Genomic DNA, 14004 nt, shown 5'->3' with positions numbered 1-14004 from the left:
GAGGATTAGACCTTATGAAGAAATAAAAAGCAAGCTGACTGGCTGGATTCAGTACCATCAAATTAATTCAATGTGGAGGGAAGATAATAAGATCGGAATAAATGACAAGAAATCTAGATTTCAGATTGAAATAATAGAAAGTAAAACAAAATTATTATCAAAAATGTACAACCAGTTACTTGAGTGGGACACCAAGGACGAGGAAGTAAAGGATGTAATGGTGAAGTGGGCGGTAGACCTAGGGTACAACATAGAGTTTGACAAATGGAAGGCATTGTGGTGTAAAGATATGAATTTTTCAGCATGCACGACACTAAAGGAAAACATGTATAAGATGATGTACAGATGGTACATAACGCCGGTAAAACTACATAAAATGTATAGAACGGGCGATAAACTGTGTTGGAAATGTAAGAGCAAGGAGGGCGAATTCATTCATATGTGGTGGACGTGCGAGATTCTCAAAAAATTTTGGGAATCCATCTATAATGAATTAAAAAAAATTCTTAAATACACGTTTGTTAAAAAACCCGAAGCCTTCCTGCTGGGGATAATTGGTAAGGATATCAAAGAAGAAGATAGAACCTTTTTTCAATATGCAACGGTGGCCGCCAGAACCCTCATAGCACAGTACTGGAAAACACCAAAAATCCCAACACTAAAGGAGTGGCAACTTAAATTATCTGATTATTTGGAGCTGGCTAAATTGACACAGAAAATAAGAAATCAAAGAAGTGCAAAATTTAACAATGAATGGGATAAATTTAGGATATATATGGAAATAGAGACAAGGGGAAAATTAAAATGTTGATCAGAAACACATATGTACTTATAGAAATCACAGTAGGCATGAGATAACGCTTACTACGTAAAAAGTTTTATTAAGGAATAGACACAGCAGATAGATAAACAAGATAATAATTTCCGAAATCGAGATAAAGGGAAGTCGATCAATGTCATCAAAGTTGTATGTATTTCATGTTTTGTTTGTTTGTTTTTTTTCTCTTTTTCTGTTTTTTCTTTTTCATTTTGTCTTTTGTATGTTTGTGAAATATATTTATGTCAAAATTTAATAATAATAAAAAAAAAAAATAATAAAAAAATATAACTATGGGACAAGTTTCCAGTGAGAAGATGTCACTTGGTTTGAAGTTCCAGTAACATTTCACGCTCCTTCCTTGACAACATTTTGCTTTGTTTACATTTCTCCAAAACGTTTAGTTTCCTCCCATGTTTCAAACTATGCCCTTTCTTCTCTTCCATTCCTTGAATATTGTGTGTGTGTCTGTGTGTGTGTGTGTGTGTCTAACAAGAAATATAACACCAGGAACAGTGCTCTAAGTAGTAATATAAACATGTTTTCATGGAAGACAATCTTACTCGGCCATGAGTGATCGTCAAAGAAAGAAAGAAGCTCAGAGTAGGGCACTGAAATTAACAACTAAGTTAGGTCCATTAGTTTCAACTCTGTACCCTTTGACTGTGGGGTACAAATTCAACCCATTTTAGATACACTGCTATGCCAGAGTATAATTGTGAATAAATGGTACCTAGTTTTACTTTGAATATATTAGTACTAGTGTCTGGGCAAAGCTGCAGAGTCACTAGCTTGCAGGATTTGCAAGATATATGCATCTGGGGTAAAGAATGACCCCCACAGAAAATATATTAATGGTTCAATCCTTTTTCTGGGGCCTTCTCAGAAATAAGTCTCACTGAGTTCAGTGAAATTTAGTTCACAGTATTACAGAGTATTATATTTTCCATATTTAAAGCTTTTTTCTTATTTTTTTGTGCATGTGCACATACAGTATTCTTGTGATCTTTTCCAAATGAAAAACATCTGCATAAGCAAGATGTGACTAGATATTAACCAGGTAATGTAATTTTGTGCCCATATGTACCTGTATGCCCCAGTCAAAATCTACATCATACATTTCATTGTAGCCAGTCTATGGCCTTTAAACCCCGAGGCTGCAATCCTATGTACACTTACCTGAAAGTGAGGCCCATTTAACTTTCTAGGTAGGATTTCACTATTAATCTTAGCCCTGTGGCATGTTTCCTGAAGACACATGCTTTGGAGAAGCAGAAAGACTGGAAAAGTTCCAATATAGTGAGCTCTATCAAGAAGACACCATGGGTGGAATTCAACATCATGCCAAGGCGATCATTCTATCAGCCCAAGCATTTCTGCTTGCCAGATGGAACGATCTGCCCTCTCCCCGCCAGCCCATGCTGGCTTTTTTTGGAGGGGGAGTTAACTATGCAAAATGCAACATCTCCTGGACTAATGTGTGAATCAAATTTTGAATTCCTCTGAATTTTGCAATTCTTTAATTAAAGAAAATACTCAAAACACTGCATTTAACTTTAGGACAAAATACATTTAGAAATTTTGTGATATAGCTATATCTATCTATCTAATCCAAATGCACATTTTTGTTTGGATACTTTCTTAAAGCTGCAGATTGATGTAGAAACACAGACTTATGAATGGTCATATGCAAAACTGATGTGGACCCAAAATAGACTAATCCATCCATTCCAGTGTAAAGGTAATGAGTAAATTTGTGCTCAGCCTTTTCACTTTAGACATTGTAAAAGCTACAGCTGGGTCTTGCCAAAAGTAGCTTTTCAGTTGTAGTGAGAGAGCTATGATTCTTTGACTCCTATATGGATTTTTTTCTGATAGCCATTCACACTTTTGTTACACTGAAATTGGAGGATAATAATGCAGAAGAATAGGATTCCCGAGCTGTTTATTTGGAAGCATCACAGTGCACAACTTTCCTGGATCAATCTCCAGTAGCAAAATTTACAACTGCTTGTCCCATTTGCAAAATGAAGCAACTCCACCAATTTGCATTGCCTTCATGCATCTTTTTAGATACAATTCAGGTTTTTTAAGTGATTAAAGAGCTGTGCCTCTAAGAGACTAACCCATTCTCTTGCTATCCTGATGAATCTTTACAAGAGTACAGTGTTACTGCCAGGTCTGCTGGCTTGGCCGCAAGATAGTGGTTGCCCGGGGCCGCTTGCGTGTGTGCGTCTGACGTCAGCATGCCTGTGGTGCACACGTCTGATTTCAGCACACCCACTGTGGGCAGGGCACATTTTTGAGAGGGGGTGCAAATAGGTACCCCCCCAGACTCCCTCAGTGGAGCCCGGCTCTGGCGCATAGCTAGAGCTCCACTCTGCGGTCAAGTCTGAAGAGAGGCGGCAATGTTGCTGCCCCTCTCCTGCACTGGGCTGGTCATGCCAGCTCCCTCATTCCCAGCCTCTGTTCTGCTCTGCTCCTGGGTCAGGTCTGCCTTGGGAGGCAGAGAGAGGAAGGAATGTCACAGCAGCATTGCCTGTCCTCTCCTCAGCTGGGCAGTGCACCCGGCCGGTCTGGGTGCAGTGGGCTCCCTAGGGGGTGTGCTAAGCAGGAGCATATGCTCCACCACTGGGCATGCTTATATCGGGCGCACCCCCCCCCCCAACTTGTGCTGCCCCACATAAAAAAACTGTGGGTGCCCTGAACCACACTCGGTGCCTATGGTGACTGCATCTTGCTTACTTGCAGAAAGGACTGCTAACATTAGTTGTCTATGTATGTTAGCAGTGTGATGTGGGGAAAAACAGGATAAAAGGTATGATTCTTCTTCCATGATTGGGGGTGGGGGTTTCCTTTTAAGTATCAAGAGTAACAACTGCAGATCCCCTGAATGCATTAACACATCAAGAAGATCAAACCTATCCATTCTTAAGGAAATCAGCCCTGAGTGCTTACTGGAAGGACAGATCCTGAAGCTGAGGCTCCAATACTTTGGCCACCTCATGAGAAGAGAAGACTCCCTGGAAAAGACCCTGATGTTGGGAAAGATTGAGGGCACAAGGAGAAGGGGACAACAGAGGACGAGATGGTTGGACAGTGTTCTCGAAGCTACCAGCATGAGTTTAACCAAACTATGGGAGGCAGTGGAAGACAGGAGTGCCTGGCGTGCTCTGGTCCATGGGGTCACGAAGAGTTGGATACAACTAAACAGCAAATGTGTCATATATACACTGCAAAATACAACCATTCTTTGTGGCTGCCTGATACTATAGAACTACTTTCTTATAAATATTGGGAGCCATATTGTAATAAAATTTCTCTTTGGGTGGTATATGGAGACCGGAAATGTTTCTTATGTGAAATATTATAACAACCAGCAGCAAGCACTTAGAATGGGGTATGCCGAAAATTATTTTAAAAACAAGAAGAAAACCTTGTGATTAAGTAAATGTATGGAAAGAAAATGGCGAGTTGAGATCTCTAAAGGGCATTTTTAGGACTACAGATTCATATAACCACAAAATGAATGCTCAACATCTTGACAATGGCTCAGGTTTTTTTCCTCTTCATTCTTCTTGTTCTGTGTTCATGGCTCTGCAGGTTATGCACAAGCTTGAAAGTTAAACATTATTTCTGTATAGCTCATGCAACTCTGCATGCAAAGGAATTAAAGCACAGGTTTAAAAACAGCCAATGATGAACATATATTTTGGTATCCCCAAATATGGAGAGTCTCAGGCATTTATAATGCTTGCAGTGTACAAACACAGAAGGCTTCCTCCAAGTCTATGGCAGTAAACAGTGCCTTGCAATCCACTCCAAAACTCCCACACAATGAAAAGCTAATTACAACAGAAGCTGACATTCTGGACATAACATCACAGTGCCTTACCTCATTTGATAGGGTCAGTGAGCAGTTCCATGTTGACAGCAGAAGACTCTATCAGAGTAATGCTATAAGCATCACCTGCCATGAAATTTAAGGGCATCTTCCTCTCACTGCCCTCTTGCAATATTGAGCTGGATACAGCAGGCCCAAGCCTGTACCACACTTGGATCACTCTCACCTTTGTGCAATGGGGAGTGTGGGTGTTTCATGATTTTTTTTGTTCTTCTACCTCAGATTTTTGTTTTACCTGCTGCTCATTTAGTTTCCTTTGAATCTCCTCGGAATCACAGGTTTCATAGACAATGGGCTTGGACAATTCTGACTCAATGTGGGCAAGCCAAGATCTCAAGATGCTCATGTTCTTATCCAACTGCTGGACTGCCACCAGGGTCTCCTTCAGCTTCTTCATCCTGCAGGATCACAGGCAAGATCATGAGTATGTTACTTAATAGTCTGCATTGTTAAACAGCATATTTATTCTTGTAATTTTCTGTACAGAAGTAGTTGGGCTTTTACATCTGAGCACCACGCTCTTAGGTACAAATATTATAAATAAGGGCCTATACTTTTAACAAAATGTATCTTATTTCATGACCACATCTTGATACAGAAGGCATTGCCAAGTAGGAAAACATTTTTGTGAGATTAATATACCAGTACATAGAAAAATCTGAAACGTATCTCTACAAACCCTATTTCTGAAGTCTTAGACTCTACAGCTCAGTTCTCAGAACACACTGGAAGTACTAAACACAACAACAAAATGCTTTCAGATGTAAGAGTGAATTGTAGCATTATTTTTTACTGTAGCACTACTCTTTTTACAGTAGAAGTAGTTCTTTCAAGATGCAGTGCTGTTAAGAGAAAGAAAAGACTTCTTGGTACCCATTTTGGTCCAAGTAGTGTTTGCCATTGATAATAGCCACCATAACTTTTATCTTGATTAGCAAAGAAATGAGCTATTATTCAGAATTTTTCAGGTTATTTTTTCTTAGTGCAACAACTGTGTAGTTGTTATGGTGAATCCAGACCTCTTTAATCAGTGCATAACTTTTCATGTGGAGCTATCGCATTTTTCCCCAACCCAAGATTGAACTTTTTGCCAACATTTTGATCTCTAACAACATAATTGATGCAGAACAGTGTATTGTCTTTTGTGGTTAAGCTATATCCACAACGAACCATTGGCACAGCTCAAACAAAAGCTGAATATAAAACAGAAAAAAACTTGGCCCTAAAAATCTTTGGGCCAATTTATTTTGCTTATTTTTTCTTCCCTGTACAATTAAGTACTTCTTTACTCCCACATACCGGATTGCATAGAAAACAGGTGTGGGCTTTCAGCACTTATACTTCTCCACAGGACCTTCCACATGATGGAAAGGATCATGTGGAGAAAAGAAGTGGCTGGTTCACATATTCAAACAGCCATTTGTCAACTTCAGTAGAAACAGATTTACTAATCTGCAGGGGCCTTTACTGAAACCTTGTTAGAAGTACATTGGTGTGTAACAAGAAAATTAACAATTCTGTTTGGCTGCTTTTGGAAAGTAACTTTCATAAGAAACTAAATACAAATTCACTTTGTTTTCCAAGGGCTACAGCATGTTATATTAAATTGTATTTTTTTCTCATTCAAATTTAAATTTAAAACAATATATTTCTTATAATATACACTCTAAAACACACACACAAATAAAAGAAGTGCTTTATAAATTTTCCTCCAAAATCCCGGTAGTGGCTGAGTGTTCTATAAACAAACTGCTATTCTCACAACATAAATGTGATAGTCAACTGAAGGCTAAATGATTTTGAAAGAAATACTACCTAGAAGCAGAACATATACATTTAGAAAACCAAGTACTATTTGTCACAATGACACACAAAATGCGCCCAAAGTATTTACTTTGATTTTACAACTTTCATTTTCTTTATGGCAGCAAATCTATCAAATATTTCTAAAGCAAAATATGTTACATACAATTTCACCCCTATTAGCCTTGAAAAAGACTAGCAAGGAAAATTAGTGAAGGCAGATGAAGCAATTCTTTTCAAAACAAGAAAAATAATGAACAAACTTATGGATGATTTACAAGGATCCCCCACCCCATGGGAAATAATTTCCCTTTAATTAACAGATTCCTAATAAAAGATATGCCAGAGTGTTTTTACAGTGTTCAATTACAGGGCGCAGAAGGGTGCTACCTTCCTTAGCAGCTGTTTTAGAAGAAAGAGGTAGCCCCCCCCCCCCAATAATTGATCACAAGGTGTGGTGCATGCACACTATTTGAATGGGAATGCTCATTAACTTTGGGGGCAACCCCCTCCTATATTTTATTGGGGGGGGGCAAAGGGACCTCAGCCCCTAGGAATTGGCTCCTGTATTTAGATGGCTATAGCAGGCATAATTTGGTTTAAAATGGTTGTGGTGGGGAGAGTACCCAGAAGATAGGATTTCACTGAAGGCTCTCGCACCCCTGCCCCAATGTGAGCCTTGGATATTGCCCTCTAAATATAACATATTCCAAAAAGTACAGTGGTGCCCCGCAAGACGAACGCCTCGCAAGACGGAAAACCCGCTAGACGAAAGGGTTTTCCGTTTTGGAGGCGCTTCGCAAAACGAATTTCCCTATGGGCTTGCTTCGCAAGACGAAAATGTCTTGCGAGTTCCTGCGGGGATTTTTCCTTCCCCCCCCCCTTTTCCTAAGCCCTAAGCCGCTTATCAGCTGATCCGCTAAAAGCCGCTAAACCACTAATAGCGCTAATCCGCTAAGCTGTCAATGGGCTTGCTTCGCAAGACGAAAAAACCGCTATACGAAGAGCCTCACGGAACGGATTAATTTTGTCTTGCGAGGCACCACTGTATATGCAATAGTTGCCTTTTCAGACACAAAGTGCTGGAATAGGTGCCCGTCTGTCAGGAGAGAGCAGCCTAAACCAAAATGTACATAGGTCCACTCTGTGCATGTACAGCTTTTAGAATCTTTAGCTTGACAGGTCCCAATCTGATCTCCAAGCATTGTTTTCCCATCATGCCTGAACACCCTAGGGCTGCTGCTGCGCAGTCGCATGGAAAGGGTGTGGCTTACATACTACGCTCACAGATGGTCTCAATTAAAAAGCAAAGCGGTAGAAAAGTCGCAATCATGCATTCCCACCCTGTAATTGTGAAGCATTCACAGTGCAAATTCGCACAATTGCAGGTGGAGCTAAAAGCACTGTACCTTGAAATAAAAATAAAGTGATGCCAGAAGAAAAAAAGGCTCACTTAGATCTATAGAGGGACTGAAAAAAAGGCACAATTTCCCGCTTGCTGGTTGGTTAATATATGAAACGGCAATACCGAAAAAGATTAAAAGTAAAAATAAGATAATAAATGAAGGCATTGAGACTAATTGCGGCATTTTCCTTATGTCTATATTGGGGGGGGGGGCAGGGAAAGCAAACACCTGGGTGCTCTTCTAGACATTTTTGCAGGTTTTTCTGGCAACATACCAGGCAGCTTTCCATGTCTGCCTGAAGGAAAGTGTGAATTAAATAAACACTTTTTAGTTTTAAACACCAGCAACTGAACCAAAACCTCACATTGTAAACCTGCTTTAAACTTAGGTAAACTTAGAATCAAAGTCTGAGGGATATATCCACACGCTTTGGGTTTGGAGAAGATTAAGTAGAAATCATGACAGAGCTATCGATAGCTTTTCATTCATCAAATGGCAAATCCCCTGACTAAGCCTAGCAACGTAATTTGTGCTTCAAACCACATGGAAAATAAACATGTGTCCATGGGCTTACTCCAGCCGTTTTGCTCTCTGGCTTGAATCAGGGCTTATAGGATTTGTTTGCATGCATGTTATCTAGGAAACACAGTTGTGTGGGAACATGGACACATACTAACTCAAATAGATGTGCAGGAAAATGTCATGAAAGACAATGAAACGAACGTAGTTCTTGTTGTGTGTATGTGAGAGACAGAGCACAGCTGCAGACAGAGAAGCCTTTATCTCCTTTGAGGTAAATATGCAGCAGTATCCTTGGGAGTCAGTGTTCTAGGAAAACCTGCAGCGATTCTGAAAATCCCTAGGCATGGTGCTTTAAGAAGCTTGGTCTAAGTCCTTTCTCTTGCTTCAGACAGCTCATGTTCAAAATAGCAGCTTGAAATCATCACATGATAGGTTTAAACAAGGTTATATACATTTAGCAAGCCTGATACACAAGTACAGTAAGTCCCCTGTGACTTGCTGTACATTCCTTACAGCCCACATCTTAACCATTTGACCTTGCTCACTTTCTAATCTAATTGTCCAGGGTCATTATTCTTCATTAACAAATATCTGTAACTTTAAAAGTAACTTTATATTTGCATTACACTAACTAGTTTAAATCCTAAGTAATCTGGCATTTTTATATCATTTTAAGAATGCATGTGTGGGGAATTTTTTTGGTACCATTAAACACTATGATATTTCTTTTTAGACGAATATATGTCTTAAAGTATTTTTATACTGAACATGCATTTACTATTATTCAAGTGCACTATATTGTATCATGAAGTCATAGAATCATGATTAGGCCAGACAGCTGGCTTCTAATAATAACTTGTAATGGTTTTTTAAATTTTTTAAAAAAGAAGTGTAAGGTTCTTTCAGATTCCCCCCCCCCCAGCTTTATTTCAATTCTACAAGGTATAACTATACAGATCTTAAGATCTTTAGAAAAAAAAGCAAGTTGGATTCAGATAATATATCTATATATCTAGAACTTAAAGCACTGAAGAAGAAGAAAATAAATATGTTTCCTAGTGACTGAGAAGGCTATATTGCAGCTCTGATATAGGTTCACTTATAATAACATTCTCTTAGGAAATAAGTAACATATAAAATGCTATATATAGCTTGCTGGTAATATTTAGTGTGTCTTTGGTGGTTTAAGATAAATTCAGAATGCTGATAGCAAGGATCAGAGCATATATCCTGCTTGAAATACTTCTGTAAAACCAGTCTCCACGCCACCCCTTTTCTGTGCCTCTTTTACAGCACATGGAAGACTGTGAAGTCAAATGCATTTTCTGCTATGGCTCATGTGTAGTTTGTGATCCTGCATTTAACTGGCAGTAAAACTAGGTGTACAGTTTCACTGAGCAAGTCACTCGGATGAGCAGGGTGGTTGTTTCCAGTTCATTTTGCTCATTCCAGAACTGCAAACATTTGTGCTTTATAAAATGTAAGGATCTGTTTATCAGCGCTTAGCTCCCATTTAGTCACCTACTCAACATGGAAAAGGTCTAAAATAGGAAAAGAAACACATAAAAGAAAAAAATAATAATGAATCAAAATGTTCACATGCCTTGTCACATCGCAATTGCAATCAGGGAGGTCTGAATCCACACTGCGGTCATCTGCCATCTTCACGGCCCATAAATCCACCAACACCAGCATTAAGCTTTCCAGCACAAAAATTAAGAACATTCAGTCCAAAATCTTCTCAAGAGTGTGCCACACAGAGCACCATGTGCACACACAAAACGCTCACACTCCCAGCAAATGTTAGTAACTCACTGCCTGATAATATGAGCCCAAGCAGTGACAAGTGGTCATGTTTCTAAATAAAACTTACATTCATCAACATGTGCCAGGGTGATCTCCTGGAATGTAGGCCACGAATGGGGGAGGGAAAGGGGGGGGGGGAGACTCCACTGCAGACTCTGAACAGTTGTAGACTCAACTGTCCAGGAGAAAATGTGCCCGGTTACTGTAAACAAAGCAGAGGTTTGTGTGTTTCTTTCCTTGTTTTGATGGGTAATATTGGGGTGATTTCTTTTTATAAGAGACAGAATTCCTACTGGACTATAAGAGGCAAGGGTTTAAAAAAACGAAGAGAGTAAGGAAAAGAGAAAAAGTTTAAGTTCACAATAAGTTTAAGATTACTACAGCTTGAGTAAAGATACAAAAGAAATCGGCACTGAGCACGTTCCTTGTTTAATGATTTTATGCACTACCCCTCCGAATGAATATCAATAAACTTGGGCACAAACCAGCCACAGTGAAGCAAGTCCCATTGGTATTAATGAGAGGCACACAAGCACACGTGTAACACTTATACTGACAGCAAGGGAATTTAATATATGTTTAAAAATGATAGACATGGTCACTCTATTTTATGGGGGGGGGGGAATCATAGTCAATTTATTTATTTTTACTGAATGTATTTTTATCTACCCAATCAACCAAATGGATTACAAGGTGGTTTTAGAAATACTATATTCCTTTGAATTGGGAAATAAGTTTGAAATGTTAAAATAGCTGGTTCTTATTGATTGATTCCTGTGATATCAACGAAAGAAGTTTTAAAACAAAAAGTGAATGATTTATAGGGGTGCTGTGTGGAAGAGCAGATCACCTGGTATGGTGGAGCTGAAGCGATGTTGCTGCTGTTTACCTGACGGGGGCAGTGTTGAGGTTGAGGCTATGCAGATTCACCAACAGGAGCACCTGAATGGAGCATTGAAGACAATATTGGGCTGTAATAGTGATCTGACTCTATATAAGGCAGGTTCCTATGTTCCATCCACTGCCTTCTTTGCTTTTCACTTTGCTTAGCCAAAGGTGAGCACTTCTGCATTCAGGGCAGGAGAGGAAAATGGGAGATAGGAATTGAGTGGGTGCCTCTCAAGTGCCTTTTGGGGGGGAAACCTTCCACCTCTTTTGGGATGGAGAGTTGTACATTCACAGCCAGAATTTGTGTGTGTGCAGACCATATTATTAATAAGGAAAAATTCAATGTTAGCAATTGCAACGAAAGGGATTGAAAATAAAATTTACTATGAGGTATTGTTTATTTTTATACACCACCTTTCATCACCTAGAATCCCAATATTCAGAGTCAGTGAGCTGATCCAGTTTCAGTAGCCAATATTGTATTGGGTTTTATCCTCCACAAATGGAAGTCTCTTTGATCCAGCAATGGATTCAATCTTGGGTCTGGGGAGGGAGGCACTTTTTGCTGACCCTGAAGCTCCCTGTGCCATCTCCCACCCTGTTCCAAAGGGGTTGCTAACCCTCTGAAACAGACTTCCTCAACCTTGGCCCTCCAGATGTTTTTGGCCTACAACTCCCATGATCCCTAGGTAGCAGGACCAGCGGTCAGGGATTCTGGGAATTGTAGTCTCAAAACATTTGGAGGGCTGAGGTTGAGGAAGCCTGCTCTGGAACATATCAGAGGCTCATGGGGGCTGCAATGGACCTAGGCCTTTATTCAGCAGAGGGGCACTATTGAAAACATCTGATGTTAGTACAGGCAATGACCATTTTGAATGCGTCCAAAGTACACGAGACTGTGCATGCACGCATTGCTGCAATCTGGTAGGGACTGCAAAGGGATAGAGCAGGCTCACACATGCTCTGTAAACATGCACAGGGGTCAGGAACACAACCCCTGTGCAAAACGGTCATTGCTGGTACAGAATAAACATTCAATGCTTGCCACCTTGGCCTCTTTGAGAGGGAAGGCAGGATGCAAATTAAATAAATATTTGATTTCAACATTGTTGATTGAAATGTTGTAGACACTTCTGGTTGCTTGCGGAGAAGCCATATTGTTTCTGTAGTAGACTTTTTATTATAAGAATGTCTAAAGGTTTTGAATCTAAAAGTCCTTCATGCCTACTAGAGTGTTAACTGGGGGAAGGAGTGTTACAGATTAAAGGTGGAAGTGTAGCTCACATGGCAATCTTTTTCAAATGACAGGCATCCCTTGCTGTGCATGCAGCCCCACTTAAAGCGATAGCATCCTTTTGGGTCACACATTCCTATTTGAAGTAGCTGTAACAAAGTGAAATTAACCACCTAGTTACACAAGTACATACAAACATCACCATCTGCTTATATTAAGAGCAAACTTAAATAAATTGTTTTCACTTTTCATCTGGGTCTTTGAGCTACACTTTGTCCTAAACTTAACCAAAGCTATTATTGGAAGTTAAACTGAGAAAGAAGATGAAGGATTCTGAGATACGCGGTGGCAACCGTAACAAAGGGTTAAGATGAACAAGTCGCATTTAAAATCAAAGGAGAAATGTTGTTATCCACCTGGGAATATCTGTAAAGGGGCAGTATGATACTAATCTCCATAGGCAGGTGTACTGCTATATACATACAGGTATTCAAGGAAAGAGGAGACAGGTGAAATAACCTGATGGGAATCAAAAACAGATATCGTAACACAGGCATGGGAAAGCTTTCTGAGCCCAAGGACCACAACACCCTCATGCCAGCGGTGGGAACGTCTGGAGGCAAAAGTGAGTGGAGCAACAGATGTGACTTTCACCTTGTGCAGTAGACTACATCCAAGCCATGAGAAAGCAGAACACAGAAACACACTTCTCTACCCAGGCAAGCGGGAGGCCTTATCACAGTCCAAGGACACATTCCAGACCAGGCAAAAGAATTTGAGGAAGGCTGGTGAAGGGCCTGGGAAGAGTCTCAAAGGCCAGATAAAGAGGTCTGGGTGGCCTTGTTCAGCCCCCGAGTCTGAGGTTCCTTGCCCCTGCTCAAAAAGGTGAGGGGGAAGGGAATCAAAATAACTCACTTGTTGCACTGCAACAGGTTCCTTATAAGGACAGGTTAGATGGCAAGGATGAGTGTAGAGAAAATATTATTGAACGGTTGCATGATAAAGGTTTGCAAAGTTGCATGGGATATTGAGAACGTGTTCAAAGAGATACAATCCCTCTCTCATAGTGCTAGGAGTGGAGACCACACAAAGAAACTGGCAGCAGCTTCAAAGTAAACAAAGGAAAGCATCTAATTACTGCCACAAGATCTGGCAACAGGACTCTAAAGCTTAGGGTCTTACTACATGTTGCAATTATTATGTGATTAGCAATTATGCCAAGGATTCTAAAAAGAAAATATGAGGCACCTCAGAGTGGTGGGGAGGATGGGTAATAGCCAGTGCTAGGTGGGGCTTAAGTCTTCCCTCCCCAGCTGCAATTCCCCACCACCCCCACCAATTTGCCCTCTAGCACGTTAGAAGTGAAAAAGACCAATTGCTGTGTATATTTGGAGAGACATACGTTGCAGTGCCTCTAACCATCTCCTCCCTCCCCACCCCAGATGTAGAAACCCACTACATTGTTGAACTTAGACTCCTTTGAAATGGAATTTAAAATATATATACATGGTACAAAAAAAAAACAAAACACCTCTGGGTCCATAGATGGTTGTTTAGGGCAAACTGCCCAGTGGCACAGAGATTTAGGCTGGCTTAGAGAGTTTCCTAAAAAGTTCCATGAGAC

At 40.2% G+C, this 14004-nt stretch overlaps 1 protein-coding gene across 14 annotated transcripts in view; it reads right to left on the bottom strand.

Moving 5' to 3' along the window:
- The window catches only part of SYNE1 (spectrin repeat containing nuclear envelope protein 1), a 296053-nt gene that overhangs the window by 38650 nt on the left and 243399 nt on the right, over positions 1 to 14004 (bottom strand). For 13 of the 14 annotated variants that reach the window (XM_079971464.1, XM_079971452.1, XM_079971451.1 and 10 more), the window contains one exon: positions 4957 to 5119. In XM_079971464.1, the coding sequence (XP_079827590.1) occupies positions 4957 to 5119 (163 nt within the window). Of the gene's footprint in view, positions 1 to 4956; positions 5120 to 10055; positions 10251 to 14004 lie in introns of those variants that run through there. The other variant, XM_079971454.1, reaches the window with a different exon arrangement.

The sequence above is a fragment of the Podarcis cretensis genome (assembly GCF_951804945.1).
Source record: "Podarcis cretensis genome assembly, chromosome: 3".
In the NCBI taxonomy this organism is placed as follows: domain Eukaryota; kingdom Metazoa; phylum Chordata; class Lepidosauria; order Squamata; family Lacertidae; genus Podarcis; species Podarcis cretensis.
Note: the sequence above shows the minus strand (reverse complement) of the source record. Positions and strands in the feature narration are given on the sequence as shown.